General features: G+C 39.5%; 1 protein-coding gene across 2 annotated transcripts in view; it reads left to right on the top strand.

Annotated features, from left to right (window-relative positions):
* The window catches only part of LAMA4 (laminin subunit alpha 4), a 146901-nt gene that overhangs the window by 34383 nt on the left and 93711 nt on the right, over window positions 1-18807 (top strand). For both annotated transcript variants that reach the window (XM_059401233.1, XM_059401234.1), the window contains exons 2-4: window positions 3658-3759; window positions 11857-11981; window positions 17907-17987. In XM_059401233.1, the coding sequence (XP_059257216.1) occupies window positions 3658-3759; window positions 11857-11981; window positions 17907-17987 (308 nt within the window). The remainder of the gene's footprint in view (window positions 1-3657; window positions 3760-11856; window positions 11982-17906; window positions 17988-18807) is intronic.

Genomic DNA, 18807 nt, shown 5'->3' with positions numbered 1-18807 from the left:
TCCATTTCACACAAGGTCAGAGCCTTAGCCTGGGGAATGTGTCAGTAGATAACGACAGACGCTCTGGGTGAAGTCCGCTCCTGAACTAGGCATAACATAAAGATTTCATTGAGCGCAGTCCAGTCAAGGCAGTCGCTGTTGGGCAGCGACTGCCTAGACTGTGTTGAAAAAGACTGGAGGCCAAATCCAGCCCAGTAGGGAGCAGTGAGTGTACTAGCAGCATAAACCATTGGTTTCCAACAGCACATATGCTTCAGATTTGCTGTCCTGGTCCAAACTGTTTAAATCACAAGCATTCGTGGAGCAATTAACATGAATAATGCACTGTGAGATGCTTTAGAGCAGTCCTTAATCACACATTGGAATCTCTGGGGGACTTTAAAAATAAATAAATAGGGGCGTCTGGGTGGCTCAGTGGATTAAAGCCTATGCCTTCGGCTCGGGTCATAATCCCAGGGTCCTGGGATCGAGCCCCACATCTGGCTCTCTGCTCTGCAGTGAGCCTGCTTCCCCCCTCTCACTCTGCCTGCTTCTCTGCCTACTTGTGATCTCTCTCTGTCAAATAAATAAATAAAATCTTTAAAAATAAATAAATAAATAGAAAGATAGATAGATAGATAAAAAACAAAAAACAGGTCCTTCTAATATTTCTGTAAATCGGAAGCTTTTCTAAAATACAGAATTTACAAAAAAAAAAATTTGTTATTATTATTTGGGATTGTTTTCTGTGTTGTGCAATTTTATTTTTGTTCTTTGAGTATGAATCTCTTGATTTAGGTAAGTCCTCAAGGACTTAAGGATTACCTACTGTCATATTCAAAATGATGCATTTATTCAGGACAAATCTTAATGTTCTTTGTCTTCTTTAGATAAAAGAGGAGCAAAAATGCCAAAAAGACTTGAACTAATATCAGTTTAGAGTGCTTTTACTGGAACGTGATACCTTGGGCCAGAGGAAGGTTCTTACCATAATTGATGATACAAGTAGATCTTCACTTGTTCTGTTTCCAGGCATCACTACCAGACTCTCTGTTGACACCAGCATGTTTTTCCCCTCCTAACACACCTCCAATCTCTGTGCCATTCATTGGGACCCATAGAAACAAAGACCAGAATGGTGGTCTCAGGGGCTGGGGAGCTGGGAAAATGGGAAGACATTGATCATAGGGTACAAACTTCCAGTTCCGAGATTAACACGTTCTGAACATCTAATGTATAGATCAATGGTCATAGTTAATAATATTGTGTTATATACTTGAAAGTTGCTGAGAGAGTACATCTTAAATGTCTTCACCACAAGAAAGAAATGGTAATTATGTGACATGACAGAAGTGTTAGCTAAAGCTATTATGCTGGTAATCATTTTGCAATGTATACACACATCAAATCAACACACTGTACACTGTAAACTTATGCAATGTTAAATGTCAATTATTATTTCAATAAATCCAGGGGGGAAAGGATTAATTAATTTAAGTAAGTAATTTTTTTAAATCCAGGATTTATTTTATAAAAAAATACAGTTTTTTTATTTCTTTGTCAGAACTCCCAAATGAGAGACTCCCCACATGTCCATGCATTGGTCTGTTAGAGAGCTCAGAAACTGCTGTTTTGGAAGCTACTGAGATAACTAATACTAGGCCCCTCACTATTCTTATCCATTCCTCTGATAATTAAAACCCTCTTTATGTCAAACTGCAGGATGTAACACATTCATGGGTCATCAATCATATGTCTTATAACAAGGATGTATTTTTTTTTTTAAAGATTTTATTTATTTATTTGACAGACAGAGATCACAAGTAGGCAGAGCGGCAGGCAGAGAGAGAGAGGAGGAAGCAGGCTCCCTGCAGAGCAGAGAGCCCGATGCGGGGCTCGATCCCAGGACCCTGGGATCATGACCCGAGCTGAAGGCAGAGGCTTTAACCCACTGAGCCACCCAGGCGCCCCAACAAGGATGTATTTTTAAATAAAGTAAAGAAGTTTAAGGTACATGGCACATGGGTTAACTAGTGTTTTGCGAATCTTTTTCTGATATATATGTATATCCTTATATATTTACATACATATATGTATGTCTGTGTACTGCATCACAGTTAAAACATGTATTTTTTAAGATATTATTTTTAAGTAATCTCTACACCCAATGTGGGGCTCGAATTTATAACCCCGAGATCAAGAGTAGTAGGGTCAACTGACTGAGCCAGCCAGGTGTGCCCCAAACATGTATTTTTTATATTTTGATACAAAATTCAAAAATACTTGAACTTAGATGGTCTAAATTAAATGCTTCCTGCTGCAGTTCTAGCACTTTCCCTCTCTATTGTTCCCTAGTGGAAATTGAGGAAAATGTTTCCTATCAACCACAAACTCTCCATTATAAATTATAAATCAGTCCCCTCGCACCCTTACTTTCTTTCTCTCACTTAGACGGAATTTCTTTGCCTTGTGTTTATGGACAAATGTCATTATTCTTTGTTAAACTTCCTCCCAATTGAATATATCAGATTTTAGTTCTCAGGTCCAAACTGGTGGTGTTTTGTTTTGTTGTGGTGGTGTTTTTATACTGTGAATAGTGTCCAGTGGTTCTTTCTTTACAGAGAAAAAAGCAAGAGGAAATGGCTTTGCATAGCAGTCAAAGGGACTTCAGCCAGATATAATGAAAAATTTCCTGGTGGCTAAGAGAGTACAAAGTACAATGAGTCAATGAAATCGGGGGAGGGAGGTGATGTGAAATCTCCAACTCTGTAAGTTTGTGGAAACAGCCCAGATTCTTATCTGTCTGGAATTCTTTAGAAGTGAATCCGTCTGATGAGGGGGGTGGACTTCCAGGTCTATAATGCCCTTGTTGCCTTGCATCACTAAGACATTCTGAAGAAAAATAAAATACATGTTCACAACTCCCATCACGTAAATTAGGAACAATGTCGCAAAGTTTCTCAAGTAGGGCATGAGTGACATTGGCAAGGGCGAGGGGCAATTCATCGTTGTATAGGTTGACTGGTGTATTGAAAGATGGTTTAACATCTCCACAGCCCACTTAGCACCTCTGTGTCTAATGATTTCATCACTAGAATCGGGAAAATAATGTGTTCTTCACAGAACTACAAGAAAAAATGAAATATATGAATAACACCCACATAAGACCTGACAAGTATAAGAACTCATAACTTCTTATCCCCTCTGTTTAAAATGTTAGGATGTGAAGAGAAAAAAAAAAATTTTAAGCATGAAAGACACATTTCTGAGTTGTTATGCGATAGCCAGTAATTTCTGAAACCATAAGTCTTTATTTTTAGGGAGCAGGAGGCAATTCCTCACCCTCACCAGTTGTCCTGGTTTGGTTTGGTTTTCTTAAGAAAATATCAGAAAATTTCTTTCTTCTTTACTGTTACCCAAAATCTTCTAAGTCTTCCTTACAATAGTAGGACAGCGTTAAAGATATTCCTATTCCCCTGAAAAGTTAAAAAAAATATAAAAAGGGGGAGAATATAACAAAAAGAATTAGACATACACCACTGAATCACAATATAAATAGTTCATTCTAGTACTTCTGTAAAGAATTATTTAGTAAGCATCTCCTCTTATGCTTCTCGGAAAATATTGATCCAAAGAGGTCTTTTCAATAAAGAAAATATTTTGTTGTGTCTGTTTCAGAAATGTGATGCTGGATTCTTTCTCGCCCAGTCAGGAGAGTGTCTGCCCTGTGGCTGCAACGATAACTCTGACGAGTGCTTGGATGGTTCTGGATTCTGTATGGTAGGTTGGGGCATCTGTCACTGTTCATGTACTTCCTTGGGCTTCTGTGTCTTCAGCAGGGATCAAATATTCTTCCTGCACGTTAGCACTCTCTAGGAAAGAGCTAATCAGTTTCCCTTTTTACCCTTTACCTTTTCCTGTAAGACGCCTTCTAGAAACTGCTGGTGATTTTACCTGGCCCTCCAGGCATGGGTACGACACGGCATGTGCTCCTGGAGGGAACTGACCTAGCGTCCCCGGCAGCCGGTGTCTACCATAGGGCCAAGGGTGAAGGGATTGAAAAGGTACACGGAAGAAGAGATCACCCATCCAAATTCCTCTGTAATAGTATAGTTTGCCATATGTTTGGCTTCATTCCACATAAACCAGGAGAATAAAACAGTTGTTTCATTGCCTATTTTACAACTTCATATAGGTCTATAGATCAAAATTTGTTTAGAAAAAAAAAAAAAGGTATGAACCAAATAGCTAATAAAAATGAACATTTTGGCCTTGTGGTCTTTATAAGTCTGTGTTTCAGCACCCCCCCCCCCAAGACCCTTTTTTTCCCTCCCTTAACTGGAATGAATTCTTCTTCTGTTGAAGTATTGTAGAGACTTGTGGAGGACACTGGGGAGCTTTCTAGCAAAAAAGGCTTGCCACAACTTTTCTGCATTCACTGAGTGGACTGACAGCTTCGTGAAAACGGCTATTGAAATATTTACCAGAAATGGCTTTAGTAGAAGTCCTAGGAGGCATTTTTAAAGACTTATGCCCTATGATCATGTTTTCCTTCAGGAGCTGTACCACACAGGGGGAAAATTAGATTCTTTAAGATCCTCTGAGGCAGAAGAGGCTTTCCAAAAACTGCAAGAGTATTTTTGCATAAACTACAAGAATTCTTAATTAAGTACACCCTATTTACCTCAAAATTAGTATAATTATCTCCATTAAGCCCATCATTTTGATGATAAGTGGTCTCTGAGGTGTGCACACGGAGGTGCTCTTTTACCCATTGTAAATGCATTATATTAAGATGCAAATTAAAACATTTCATCTACTTTGAACCCAGCAGTTGCCACTTTTCTAGAGACAGAGAGAATGTAGTGGCAAACACTGGACAAGGCCATCTCTTTGTAGTGTTTGTTTAGTCCTGGTGTTTCTGTCTTCCCCCTCCCCCATCTTCTTAAATAACCCTTACATCCAGGATGTCCTCTGTAGTCGTGTAGGCACACGCAGCTGCCAAAGCCTGCCCCTTTCTAATGCTTCCCTCTCCGGTTTCCTGTTATTTTAATCCCAGTAACATTTGAAAAGAAAATCCCATGGATGCACTTGAACTAATAATGTACATCTCCGATAATTTGACCAATTAAAGGCTCTTTGTTATCTGGGGTTTTTTGTTTTTTTGGGTTTTTTTTTTTTTAGCTAGAAGACAATAGGGACTGGGAGGTCCATCAGAGGCCATCAGGACGCCAGTAAGATGGAAGACTGAACTAGAAGGGCAAAAGTCCCTCCTGGGGCACATGCGGCGACAAGCGCTGGGTGTTAAACACAACTAATGAATCTTTAAACACTGCATCAAAAACTAATGATGTACTATGTGTTGGTTAATTGAACCTAATAAAAAAATTAAATGAAATTAAATTTTTAAAAAGTTCTTCCTGCCAGGGCCTGTGAGAAAACCACTCTTCTTAAGGTGACTTTGTCAGAATCAGAATTGTCGTGATTTTCTCTCTGACTTAGACGGGAATTCTGAGGGAGAAGGTCCTCACAGGATTCCTTCACAGCTCCTGGGCATACAAAGTTCTAATAAAAGTTTGGGGATGGACTGGGGTGTAAACTCTTATGCCCACTCAAGGGAACTGGCCATCTTCCTCCAGTTACTTTGTTCCAAGACAGAATATTTTAAAAAGAAAGAACAGCCGTCCTTCTCCTCCTAATAGTGAGCTCCCCACCCCAACTCTATTTAGATGGAAATAGCTTTTTTTCCTGATTGAAGTAATATATGCTCAATGTAACAAACAAACAAAACAATAATACAGCTATGTACTGTACATGAAATTCAGAGTGAAAATCACCCACAATCTTATCCCTTAGAGCTAAATATGTATATACATATATTCTTACAAATTTAATTTAGAAAGACAAAAAAGGACATAACTCTATTGAATTAAATGTAAGTAGCAAACAGAGACTTGCCAGCCTAGAATCCTTTGTCACTTAGGTGGTAAATGTATTGCCAATGGTGACCTACTGGAATCAAACTCAGGTTTTCCCATTTTCTTTGGCCTCCCGGCTCTGGCCTCCTGGTTATCAGCTCCTGCCCTGTAGCTCCTCCATCCAGCTCATCTGGTTCTCAGGGCACCAGAGAAGAAGCAATTTCTTCTTCTTCAAGCACTTCCTTGCAGCCTTCCTTGTGGGCCTGAGTTTTTTTTTTGTTTTTTTTTTTTAATTAATGTATTTATTTATTTGACAGAGAGAGATCACAAGTAGGCAGAGAGACAGGCAGAGAGAAAGGAGGAAGCAGGCTCCCCGCTGAGCAGAGAGCCTGATGCGGGGCTTGATCCCAGGACCCCGGGATCACGACCTGAGCCGAAGGCAAAGGCTTAACCCACTGAGCCACCCAGGCGCCCCTGGGCCTGAGTTTTTATCAGTTCTTATCTTTTGCTTACCTAACTCATTTCTCCCGTCTTCCACACACAGCCAAATATAAAAGGCCTTCTTTTTTATTTCATTTTAGTTTTGTTTTTATTTTGAAGTCTTATAATGCCTCCCTCCGCCTTGCCTTCCCCCTGGTGTTTCTAATTCTTCCTCCATTCCAATGTCCAATTTCTGAAACTGACCTTATGTTTTACTGACTGATTTCAAGGAACTAAGCCATTTGGCAATAAAATATAGTGTAGACAAAGTTAGGCTACCATTTTAGACATAGCAAAGAAGCTTAGAGATGTCTTCACAAGTAGGATGCTAACTCTTCAAATGCAGAAAAGTGGCTAAGTGAAAAGTGCCTTCATGAATGAAATCCTTTTTGTTTCCAAAAAGCTATATTGCATCTTATCATAACTAGAATGTACTGGGAAGGATTCTCATCTCAGTCAGCCAGACAGGGCCCCAAGGATCAGGTGTCCCCAGTGGACATGGCAGACTCTCTAGGAAAGCTCCAGAAGGAGGTATGAGAAAGGAAATAGGGGAAGAAACAGATAGAAGTGGACAAATGGCTGGTGGTAGAAATGCCTAATAACCCATACTTTACCCCAAGTCTATAGGCTACATACAGATAATTAAGAATAGAACATACTTGGGCACCTGGGTGGCTCAGTGGGGTAAGCCTCTGCCTTGGGCTCAGGTCATGATCTTGGGGTCCTGGGATGGAGCCCCACATTGGGCTCTCTGCCCAGCGGGGAGCGTGATTCCCTCTGTCCCTCTGCCTGCTGCTCTGCCTACTTGTGATCTCTCTCTCTCTCTCTTTCTGTCAAATAAATAAATAAAATCTTGGGGCGGGGGGAGAAGAGGACATGACTAAGGCCAGTACCCATCTAAAGAAAAGCCAGGAGTCCACTGACCAGAACTAGAATAGAGAAAATCTGACTTGAAGTTTACCACAGAAACAAGGCTCCTCAGGTTCCTTTTAATTAAGGATTGGTTGGTCTATTGATCTCATCCAACCATTTAACAAAGAAGCACCTTTTTTTTTTTTTTTTTTGAGCTCCACCTATGTGCCAGACATTATCCTAAGATCTGGGTTAAGTGGTTTTTCCACTGTATTGGGTTGAAGAGCTGTAGGAACAGAAACACCTACTTGAAAGTGCTTCTGGACATGACCAACATAGTAAAGGTCAAGGTATGAGGACAATGGGAGCCTGAGAAACACATGTGGGGTAAGCTCAGTGAAAATCAAATGAAAAATTAAAAAAATGAAAAAATTTCAGCGTCTGTCCCAGCATTGCAGGAAATTTTTTTTTTCTAAATCTGAATGAGGATATTCAGATTTAAAACTATTAAAAGAATAGCAAAAATATCCTTGAAATCTAAAGAGATGCCCATCAAGCTGTTATCTGGCTGGTGGAAACATGGATGGATTTTTATTTTCTTTTTACTTCACAGTGTGCCTCCCTAAATTCTATACAACTGCCTGTAGTAATTTTGTAGTTAAAAAGATATTGATATTCAAATGGACTTCTACCCCACCCTAAACGTAATAGAGGAAGGGAAGTAATCCAGTATATTGAAAGCTAATGAATTTTTTATTACTTCAAAGCCTAATTAAAACTTCATTCAGGAAAGCAAAGATACTACATCTCTAAATTCTGCAGACATTAACATTTTTCTCATGCTTTTCCAGCTCTCCTTTATTATGTGTGTAAGACAGAAATCAACCAATGTAAGTTCCTGTAAGACTAAATATGTGTGATTAATAAACCAGCACATTCATTAGACATCTCAGAGCAAGAAAAAAATGAGTTGTAGACACTTCTTTTTCCTGTTTTACTTGCAACTATACAGTTGGTATCTAGATCAAATGCATAATTCTTACATCAAAATTTTGACAATTTTCCAATATGGTGCAACTTGGAAAACCCCAAAATTTTGCAAATAGGGATGGATTTGGTTCCATGCTAACTGAGGTTTTGAAATAACGTCAGAAAATTGTATGTCCAAACATCTTAGAGTCCTCTGTTGCTTTGTGCCTGGTCACATGAGAATATAATAGGAACTGAATGCAAGTAAGTTCTCTATACGTAGGTCATGTTTCTTCTTCCAACCCTGAATATGTTCTTCTTCTTATGTTCTTCATCTCGGTTAATTAATCATTCTGCCAAACCCTCATACTAAGATGTCCCAGATGCTTCATGAACTTCCTTTTTATCTTCCCCAACATTTAACCCCAGAGAGAGCCTCTTCTCTTCTCTGCCATCCCATTGCCTTGATTCCAACCCACAGCATCTATCCCAGACCACAGCTATGACTACCCAATGACTCATCATGCCCTGATCCACTTTCCTTCCCCTACTCTGTCTTCCTTACCAGCAACGGAGACATCTTTCAACCTAATCAGACATTCTCCTTTCTAAAATCTTTCAAGGCTTTCTACTCCTGCCCCACTGAGTTGCTCACTGCCACCAAAACTGATTCTGTATGGGCAGAGTCTGTGTCTGAATTTGTGCTCCCTTGCTCTCTACCTGGGATTTCTTGCTTCTCCTTCAAGGCCTCATTTAAATGTCATCAGCTCCATTAGGTCTTCTCCAACTTTCTTAGGAAAAGCCAGAACCTCTTCTCCCTCTTTGCCCCATCATAGGTATATCCTTTATACATACTTCAGTCACAGCACCTAGCACACAGTTGTTTGTTGGCCTCTCTTCTTCTTTCATAAGGCTGTGAGTTACTCAAAGGCAGGAACCAGGTCTTTTTCATAAAATGACACATAAATGAATCTGGTCTTCTTCATCTGAATAAGTCACAGCTCATTGTCTGTCATGATATCAGCTGAATCCAAGCTTATTAAGTGAATGAATGAATTAGTAAAATAACAAACTGATATATGCAAAAACCTTTAATTTTACAATTTATGAGACACTCTGGTCACTCTTCATTGCAGTGAAATGTATTGTGTTTTTATGCCAGATACTCAGGCTAAGGCCCAATGCTGAGCAGTTAACAAACAACGTTACTTAGTCTAGGTGTTTCTAGACCCCCTACTTCTCAAAGTACAGTCTAGACCAGCAGCCCTGGTGATACTTGGGAGCTTGTTAGAATGGCAGATACCCAGGCCCCACCCCAGACATCCTGGATCAGAATCTGCATCTTCACAATATCTCCAGGGCACTGGTGTGCACAGTAAAGTTTAAGAAGCACTGGTCTAGACAGAGCAGAAGTTCTCAAACTTTTGGTCTTCTGAGCCCTTTGCACTCATGAGAGTTATTCAAGTAGCCAAAGAGTCTTGTTTGTGGGGGGTTATCCATGTTTATTGCATTTGAAATAAAACTATAAATAGATCTTTTAAAAAGCTGGTGGGGGTGAGCATCTGGATAGTACAGTTAGTGGAGCAACCTAATCTTGGTTTCAGCTCAGGTTATGATCTCAGCCCACATAGGGCTCTGTGTTCAGCACAGAGTCTGCTTGAGTATCTCTCTTCCTCTCTCTGTGCCTCTCCCCACTCCACAACCCCCCTCATTCTCACACTCTCTAAAACAAATAAATCTTTAAAAAAATAATTTAGGGGCACCCAGTGGCTCAGTTGTTAAGTGTCTGCCTTCAGCTCAGGTCCTGATCCAGGATCAAGTCTCACATGGGGCTGGGAAGCCTGCTTCTCCCTCTCCCACTATTCCTGCTTGTGCTCCCTCTCTTCCTGTCTCTCTCTGTGTCAAATAAATAAATAAAATAAAAATCTTAAAAAAAAAAAAAAAGGAAAGAAAAAAGAATTTAAAACTGAAATTTATTCTAGTATTTTCTTGTTAATTTATTTGAAAATAGCAATAAACCCATTGCATATTAACATAAGTAATATGCTTTTATAAAATATAAACATATTTTACAAATTAAAAATATAGTTCATGCTTGGCTTAAGAGAAGGCAGCTGGATCTCATATCTGTGGTGGTATCTCCATGTCATGGAGCCCCAGGAGCCCCAGCGTCTACCTTACACACATGAGAAAATGAGAGTCCAAAAGATAAATAAAATCTTAGTATTATTAGGAGAATGGTTTTGACCTCCCTAGACATAGTTTGAGAACCATAGATCTAGGTAGACTCTAGTCTTGCGTAATCATGTGACAAACCACAGGAAGGCCAACGTGATCCTCTTCGGCTTTCTTACTACATTAAACTGATTCTGTGGCCAAGTTATTGAGATGGCATTTCTCATGTGGAGAAGCTCTGCCCTTTTGATCTGAAGTCCAAACTGTTAGTAAAATAGTATGGCACATTCTAATGTAGTCATTTTATGACTCTTTTGGGAAAGGAGCCTTTTGTCTAACACATTGTAGAAGTGGTATAATATGAACATTAACAGCCTGGCTGCTGGAGCAAGATTGCCTGAGTCTGAATCTCACTTTTACCTCCTTCCATCTGTGTGACAATTTATTGGGCAATGTGTTTAACCTCACTGTGCTTCCATCTCTTCACATGTAAAATGGCGTTAAAAAATAGTCACTTGCCTTAGAATTATAAGAATTAAACTAGTTAACCCATGTCAAATGTTTGGAGGCTTTATTCTGTTTTGTTAGTCTATTTTGAACTTCACCATAGAACACCAAGACAAAAATCAAGAGCACAGATTTCACCTTACTACTGCTCCATCTTGCCTTTCCTCAGGTTCTTCCACAGAGAGCTGTTTGAAAACAGTTGTGTCTGTTGAAGATCTTGTGCACAGATGTTACTGAGGGAGTGGATCAAACAGGAGGCTGACTTTGATGATGTTCTAATTCTAATGGTGTGATTTTTCACTGAAAACCCTATTCAACTGTTATATACTCTATTGAACACAGAGATGAAAATACCACGGTGCTAATGGCTTTGGCTTGAGCGATCCAGTTCAGTCCTGTTGGAAAAAACTATCAGATTAGCATCACTGCCTCTTTAGAGTACTGGGCAGAAATTAATCCATGAACTTGTCACTGCTGAGTTGACTCTATTCTACTGAGTACCTGCTCCATTTGAGTTGGTGGCAGTACAGTACAAGAGGCACAATGTGGCAGAAGGACTGCTGAGGTTGGGAGCAGATAGTACCATATGGGTAGTGGAATGGGAGAAGGATCAGGGAAGGGGCATCAGAAGGAATTCCTGGAGGTTTCAAGGTCTAGTACAGATCTTAAAAGATGACCAGGCATTCTAAGCAGAAAAATCAGCTTGTTGAGGAATTATCCCCTCTGCATGAAAACCCTAAACTCCTCAGTCTGCTCATGAACACACGGAAGCTCAGGATGAAGTCAGCCACCACTGTCTACCCTTTCTAGTATTGACTGGCCAACAAGACCGCTTTGTGTTGACCAGTTCTGACCACACAATAAATTCCATGAGCCTCACAACCTCTTTACTTGGAGTAGTATTTGGTTCCCAGATATATTGCTTATAGCATTTCTTTTGTGGTTTTGTCAAATTTTCCTATCTTTTGCCTCACAGAACTGCCAGCGGAACACGACAGGAGAGCACTGTGAGAAATGTCTAGATGGTTATATTGGAGATTCCATCAGAGGACCACCCCGGTTTTGCCAGCCATGCCCCTGTCCCCTACCCCATGTGGCTAAGTAAGTTCTGAGAGAAGATGTTCTCTTCTGCTGCTTATCCCCTTAATTATGTACTTTTTATTTTTGTTCTATCCAGAGTTCTCAGGTTTTCCCACCTTAGTGGAGATGAGATGAGACTAGAAAAGATACAGAAAAGTTCTTTAGCCTAAACGCACTTTCAGGGAAATTTGTGGTATGGGTGATGACTCTGTTCCCCAAATATTGGGTAGCATCATAAGGGCAAATGAGTCTCCTAGATTTTATCAGCAAGGTTAATTTCTCAGCTATCCCTTGACCTAGGGAGATCACAACTGGTAATGCAAACAAACTCACAATCCAGTACTTCCAGTAGTTGTGTTTCCTCTTACTTTCACAGAGAAGAGGATTCCTACATGTGGTGGCAAACTGTTCAATCAGAATTAGAACACAGATAAAAAGAATGCAAGATTTAGGCCAATCAGCTCATAAAAGATTTTGCAGAAAACTAATGTTCACTTCTGGCTATGTTTTGACCTGAGTGAGAAGTTAAAGAAAATAGGCATACATCTTAATGGAAATAGTGGAATTCTTTTCAGGTCCATAATATGTATAAATCCAACAGTCAAGTCATGACTGGCCGCTTTATTATCTTAAAAATGATAGAAAACAGAATTAAATTGGTATAGTGCTGGTTGGTTTTCCAAATATCAACCATTTCTCTGATTCTCTGAAGCCAAGTGAGTGTCCTACAATCAGTTCATTTCTGACATTAACTAACTACCCAGAGTTAGTTAGCCCATACATTAAGTCCCACTTCAGAAACCAGCCACAAATGGGATCCCTAGGCTACTCACATATCTGCTCAGCTAACTACAGATTCAGGGGTTGCCTTAAGTTCAATAGTTCTGTACAATGACTCACAGAACTCAGGAAAGTGTTGTACTTACAATTACAGTTTTATTCTAAAGGATATAATTCAAGTTAAATTGAAGAAGATATATAGGGCAGGGTGTAGAGGAGGAGATGGGAGGGAGTAGAATTTCTATGCATTTCAGGGTTGTTCACCAACCCCAAAGCTCCACAAAATCTTCTTTGTTGTTTAAGAACTTTATGTATGTTTTGTTACATAGCCATGATTGATGAAACCATTGGTGATTGGAGCTCAATCTCCATCCCCTCTCCCCTACTCTGAGGTTGGTGTTGAAGGGGATGGGGTTCAAAGTTCCAACCCTGGAACCAAGTAGCTTTCACCTCTGACAACCAGCCCCTAACCTGAAACTACTTAGGGGCCCATCAAGAGTCACCTCATTAACACAAGCTCAAGTAGGCCTGAGATGGGCTCGTTCTGAATCACAAAAGACAGTCATCACTCAGGGAATTCCAGGAGCTTTAGGAGCTCTGTGCCAGAAACCGGGACAAAAATCAAATATGTACTTTTTCTTATACCACACGTAGGAAGAGTAATGAACCTGGGTTCATACCTGTGGTTTGGCACAAATTAGCTGTATGATCTCAAGCAAGATAACTTTCTTTCCATGTTTCACTTTCCATGGGATTTGGGGTCAAGGAGACTAGATTCAGATCTTGGCTCCATTCATTGATTCATTTATCTGCTCTGGGTCTTGGGTTGTTTTTTTGTTGCTGTTGTTGTTTTTTTGTTTGTTTGTTTGTTTGTTTCTGAGTTGGTGTAAGGATCTGCCTCATAGAGTTGGGCTAGGACAATATGTGTGGAGCATTTGAGTTGGTTTCTCACAGACAGAAAGCTGTATGCTAGTTACTGACTTTTTTAAATACATACTTGTATTTTTTCTAACACTAGTATTTTGCTTGCTCTGTGTCAGGCAATGTTCTAAGTGTTTGGGTGTAATATTTAGTTGATAGCTGTTATAAAGGTTAAGTTAACTAATGCTTATAAAATAACTTTTAAAAGGCCTGAAGATCATCCCCTACCCCTACACATACACTTTTTTATAAAGAGAACAAAGACGACAATAAATTCTGCCCGTTTTTTTTCTTAGTTGAACACCAACTCAACTAACATTTCACCTAAAATCTTGTGATTGTTCAAATCCTCTGATGAGTCTGTCAGTGAAGAAGTCAAATGTTTTATAGCCCCCATTTTTCTTTAGAAACCACTAAACTGCTTCAGTTCTTGCTTTGTGATTTTTCATGTCTCATGGTATCAACAATATGTTCAAAATGGATGGTATTGAGAAGGAGAATAGAAACCTCAAACATTAAATGTTCTGTTATAGTCATCCAAGTGTGTCCTGATTTATGAGCTCCCTTTGTCTCATCTAGATAGATTCTTTAATCGTTCATTAATATTCTGATCTCAAACATTAGTCTTAACCATATCTGATGAGATGTTCAGCATTCTGCTTTCTTGCTATGCTATCATTATCTTGTTAAATATACCTACCTCCAACTTTCCAATAACAGGTTCTCCATATAATCTCCCATACAAATGAAGATTCTATGTAGCATCATTTGCTCAAAATAGGTTTATAAGCTCTGAGCTGCAGTTTCTTTGGAAACTAAAGATGAATTACAAAGGCAGTCCTTTAAATTGTATTGTCTGACTTCTGCACTTTTTGCCCCATGCATGTCGATGTGGGAAACAAAGGCAAAGGAAAAAATTAAATTTCCTTACTACTTACAGCCCATTGACAAGTCCTTGAAACCAGAGTAACCTTCCTCTGGGGGCTCAGCTGCCTGATGTTGACACTTTTCTAAAGGCAAACAAAAGTCGATCTTAGCTTAACATTATCCTGACCTACCCCCCAACACCTCCCGCACCAGGATCCTGTGAGTCTGCCTTAAATATATAGAAGTTCCTTTTGAAATGTCCTTTATCTCTACCCCAAGATACATGTTGGCAATCATTCTCCAAACATATGGCCCACTGATAAGCATCTGAAGGGTCTCATGACTGAGCGTTTACTAAACAATAATAAATGACCTTTTCCTAACAATAGCTAGCCCCCTCAGCTTGTTTCCAAAATTCCTTGGAGGCTTGTGCTGTCCCTAACCCCCTTCCCGCTTGAAAGTATATAATTAGTCAACCATCACAACCCCAGTGGAGCTCCTTTCTGCCCACCGGTCTGCCCCTGTGCTTTAATAAAGAAACCAATTTGCACCGAAGATGTCTCAAGAATTCTTCCTTGACCGTTTGCTCCAAACACCAATATTTCCACAACAATATGACAGGACTTTCTTACCTAAATTATGACCTTAAGGTCTTAAGATAAGAAACTTTTGGAACCTAATTCCTGTGGACTAAGAAGTTTTTCTACATGCAATCAACAAATATTTATCAAGCACTTATTATTATGTGACAGTCATATAGTACTAGTCGCCAGTCACCGTAGTAAACAATACTATCAAAATGCCCTAACTTCATTGAAATAGGTCAAAATAAAGCAGCATTTTGAAGTTCCTAGAACAAATTACTGTTTCACTTTTTCAGCTAGATTATCCAGTTATTTCAGTTGATCAAGAAGCTCTTCTGAAGACTCTTTCAAAAAAATAAATAAGGGAGAAATTGCCAGTTAGGTGATGAGCTTCCTGTCTTGGAGGAGGATACAGTTTCTGTTGGATCACCATTCCTACTCAGGCTCTTTGGGTGTGTGAGCAGATCTGGGTTCAAAGGGCAGTTGAAGGTCTCCAGGAATGTACTCTGCAGTTAGGCACATATTCACAGATATGGAAACTGAGGCCTCTAACAGCGTACATTTCAAGTTGAAAAGTCTGCTGCAATGGACAGAAAAGCAAAGATACCCCCACGTATAAGTAAAAAACATTATGTGGGAGTGTGGAGGAATTGGGAGAGACCTTCTTTCTTTGAGGTGGCAACAGTCCTACTTGGGTAAAGAAACCGGCTACAAATAGGGCGGATGGGATGGGGGAATATGGGCAGGTGTAATCTGTGGTCACTGAACAGGACAAATTTGCCGGAATCCTGTAAGGTTCTAGCCTTTGATAAGGCCTTATTATTGACTTAGTTGACTATTTTCAAATATCTTACCAAATCAAATTCCCATTGCCCCTTTCAGTTTTTTAGAAATTCATATTGTTACTTCCTATAAAAATTAAAGTGCCAGGACTTTTATTTGAGCTCAGAAAGTCACCTAATATCACTTCGAGATATCCTTCAGTAGAGCCTCCAGACCAGGATTTGGATTTCCAGTTCCAATAGCCACATCAGAAAGCAACAAAATTATGCTTGAGGGAGGTAAGCAAGCAAACCGTGTTAAGTCTATTTTTCCTTAGGTTCCATAAAGGTTTCCAAGAACAAAAGGCTCCCATCCACTTGGAGAGGGCGCCATGGTTGTTAATGTGGGCTGAGAAAGTCTCAGTGTTTTCATTTCCTTAGCCAAAAACAGACTTTACCTTAAGCAAAATATAAACAATTAATGCTGGTTAAATTTAAAAAAAAAGGAATCTCAATGGTTGGCACTGCTTGTGAGTCTCACTCCACTGAGACCAATGGTCACACAGCTATTCCCAGGGACCATTTGCACAGAGTTCATTTATTTATTTTGGAGTTGGCCAGACATCCTCCCCGTCTACTAGAAGCTACAGCAATTGTTCCAATTAAGGAAAATGTCATCTGTTTGAAGCAGCAGGACATTAGCTAAAGGCAGATGACTCCAGACACAGGCAGATGCTTCAGTCCTTCAAGCTGTGGGCAGGCTGCTGGGATAAACATCTTCAAAGAAACATGCATGAGGGTTTGTCCACGTTCTGGATTCTTAACTGTTTTTTGAAGTAAGCTAAAAAAAAAATAAGAACAAGCAAAATGGAGAATAGAGGCCAAAGAGATATAATTTTGCTGAAATGTTTTTAGCCAAACACAGAAAAAATAAATTGTGGACATGGCAAAGTATATATTATCTTCTGACTAATTGTATAAATCTCTTTAAACAAAGCAAACACATCATTTGCTTCCTTCCAAAGACCATTAGGGTAAAATTGCTAATACAAGCAGGAATGTGAGAGCAGCAGGTCACACTCCATTGATGGCACAATACCTAAGCCAATTAATTTGTAAGTCTTTAAAATTTTTCACACCCCCCTGATACGGTTGGATTTATGTGTCAATGTAGAATTTTCCAAACATGTGAAGAGTTATATTCCATTTCCCCTTCCTTAATAGTTGAACGATATTTTTATTGCTTTCCTGTCCTATGTCCAAATTTGTATTATCTAAAAAAAAAAAAAAAAAAAAAACCAACAAAAACAAACAAACAAGCAAAAAAACACACAGAAATCAAGAGAAGGGTTTCTATGGATGAGAATCCTTTTCCTGTGGGTCCTATTTATTGCTTGTGTACTTGTTTTGTGACTTTGGTCAAAAGAGCCAGTCCTTGCACCCCTATTCCCAACCTTTAGGGTATACAACAAAGAAATTAGGGTTCAGTGGGGATTATAGTATATAGTTTAGAAGTGGTCCATGACCTTGAAGAGTGGAAGAGATCTAGTGCAAAAAAAAATAAAATAAAAAGGGGGATAAACTTTCCAATGTATATACAGAAAATGGTGAGAATACAGAAATTCTCATTTCATCAAAAATCACAGGTAACCAAAAAAAAAAAAAAAATCACAGGTAACATATAAAAGAACTTGATTATTTTATTTCTGGCTTCAGAGAATGTGACTTAGACTTGTGTTAAATATTCTAGAAATTCCCACTGCTTCAAGTAAAAATAATTAAGTGCCTCTATGGCAAAATAAGTAAGTGGACCTGGAAAATGGTCTCACCAGTGGATGAACATTTGGGCATTTTCTATCTGAGTCTGCTAGTCTAAACTTTCCTGAAAGGAAGAATATTTGATTTAAGTAAAGCAAATAATGAGACTCATTCGAACTTGACTGGGACCAAGGTAGAGATGATGGAATCAAAAGTTAAGACAATCTTTTCTGTGATGTGTGGAATTGACTTCTAATATTCTCTTATAATTCTAGTTTTGCAGAATCCTGCTATAGAAAAAATGGAGCCGTTCGGTGTATTTGTAAAGAAAACTATGCTGGACCTAACTGTGAAAGGTAGGCTAATAAAATTCACTATTTTCTGTGTGGGAAGAAACTTTCTGTTTCTTGCACTCATCAGCTCTGTTATACTCCCATTCAGTGAGCCTGAAGAGGAGAGCAGAACACTCGGGGGACGTTTTCCTAAATCCCATGCCCCAGAGAGAGCTGTAAAAATATGCTCCCATGGGTCCAGGTCAGGTTAAATGGTCAGGTGAAGAGGAAAATGAATATATTTTGAAAAGATTCTCTAGATGGTTTTGGTAACACTACTATCTCTCTCCCCATCCCTGAGAACCAGCAGCGTAATTGACAGAGAGGCTTCCTTAGTAGAGAAAAGAGGTGGGGGAGGGGAGGAATCCTCTATCGGTCAGTAAAGCAACACACTGACAAAGGCACGAACCTATTATTAATCCATTCTTTATACCATCTCCTCCCCTAAAAAGTAAACAATTTCACAGGAGTTTGGATTTTCTGAATCCCTGTCAGTATTTAACACCTTTGTTTTTTTTTTTTTTAATTTTTTAAAGTTGCCTTGGGCTTTGCTCAAGTAAGAAAGACTTTGGCGACTAAAGATGTGAGCTTTAAGTCATGCTTTCCACTGCATGATTTCCTGGCGAGACATTTCCCATCCTCCCTACCTGTCAGTTACTCAGTTTTCTCCAATCAAATGGCTTTTGCTAAAAGAGTCTCACAGAAGAGTCTTCTTATTCTTAACAGAAATGCCGTTGACATCAGCCTCTCCATGTGGTTGGGTAGCAAGATGATGTGGGTGCTGTAATGCGGAGGGGCAGGGGGGGAGGACCGGGGGTACTTCCCAAGCCTCTGGTCCAGCATC

This window comes from Mustela nigripes, chromosome 5, assembly GCF_022355385.1.
Source record: "Mustela nigripes isolate SB6536 chromosome 5, MUSNIG.SB6536, whole genome shotgun sequence".
NCBI classification, from domain to species: domain Eukaryota; kingdom Metazoa; phylum Chordata; class Mammalia; order Carnivora; family Mustelidae; genus Mustela; species Mustela nigripes.
Note: the sequence above shows the minus strand (reverse complement) of the source record. Positions and strands in the feature narration are given on the sequence as shown.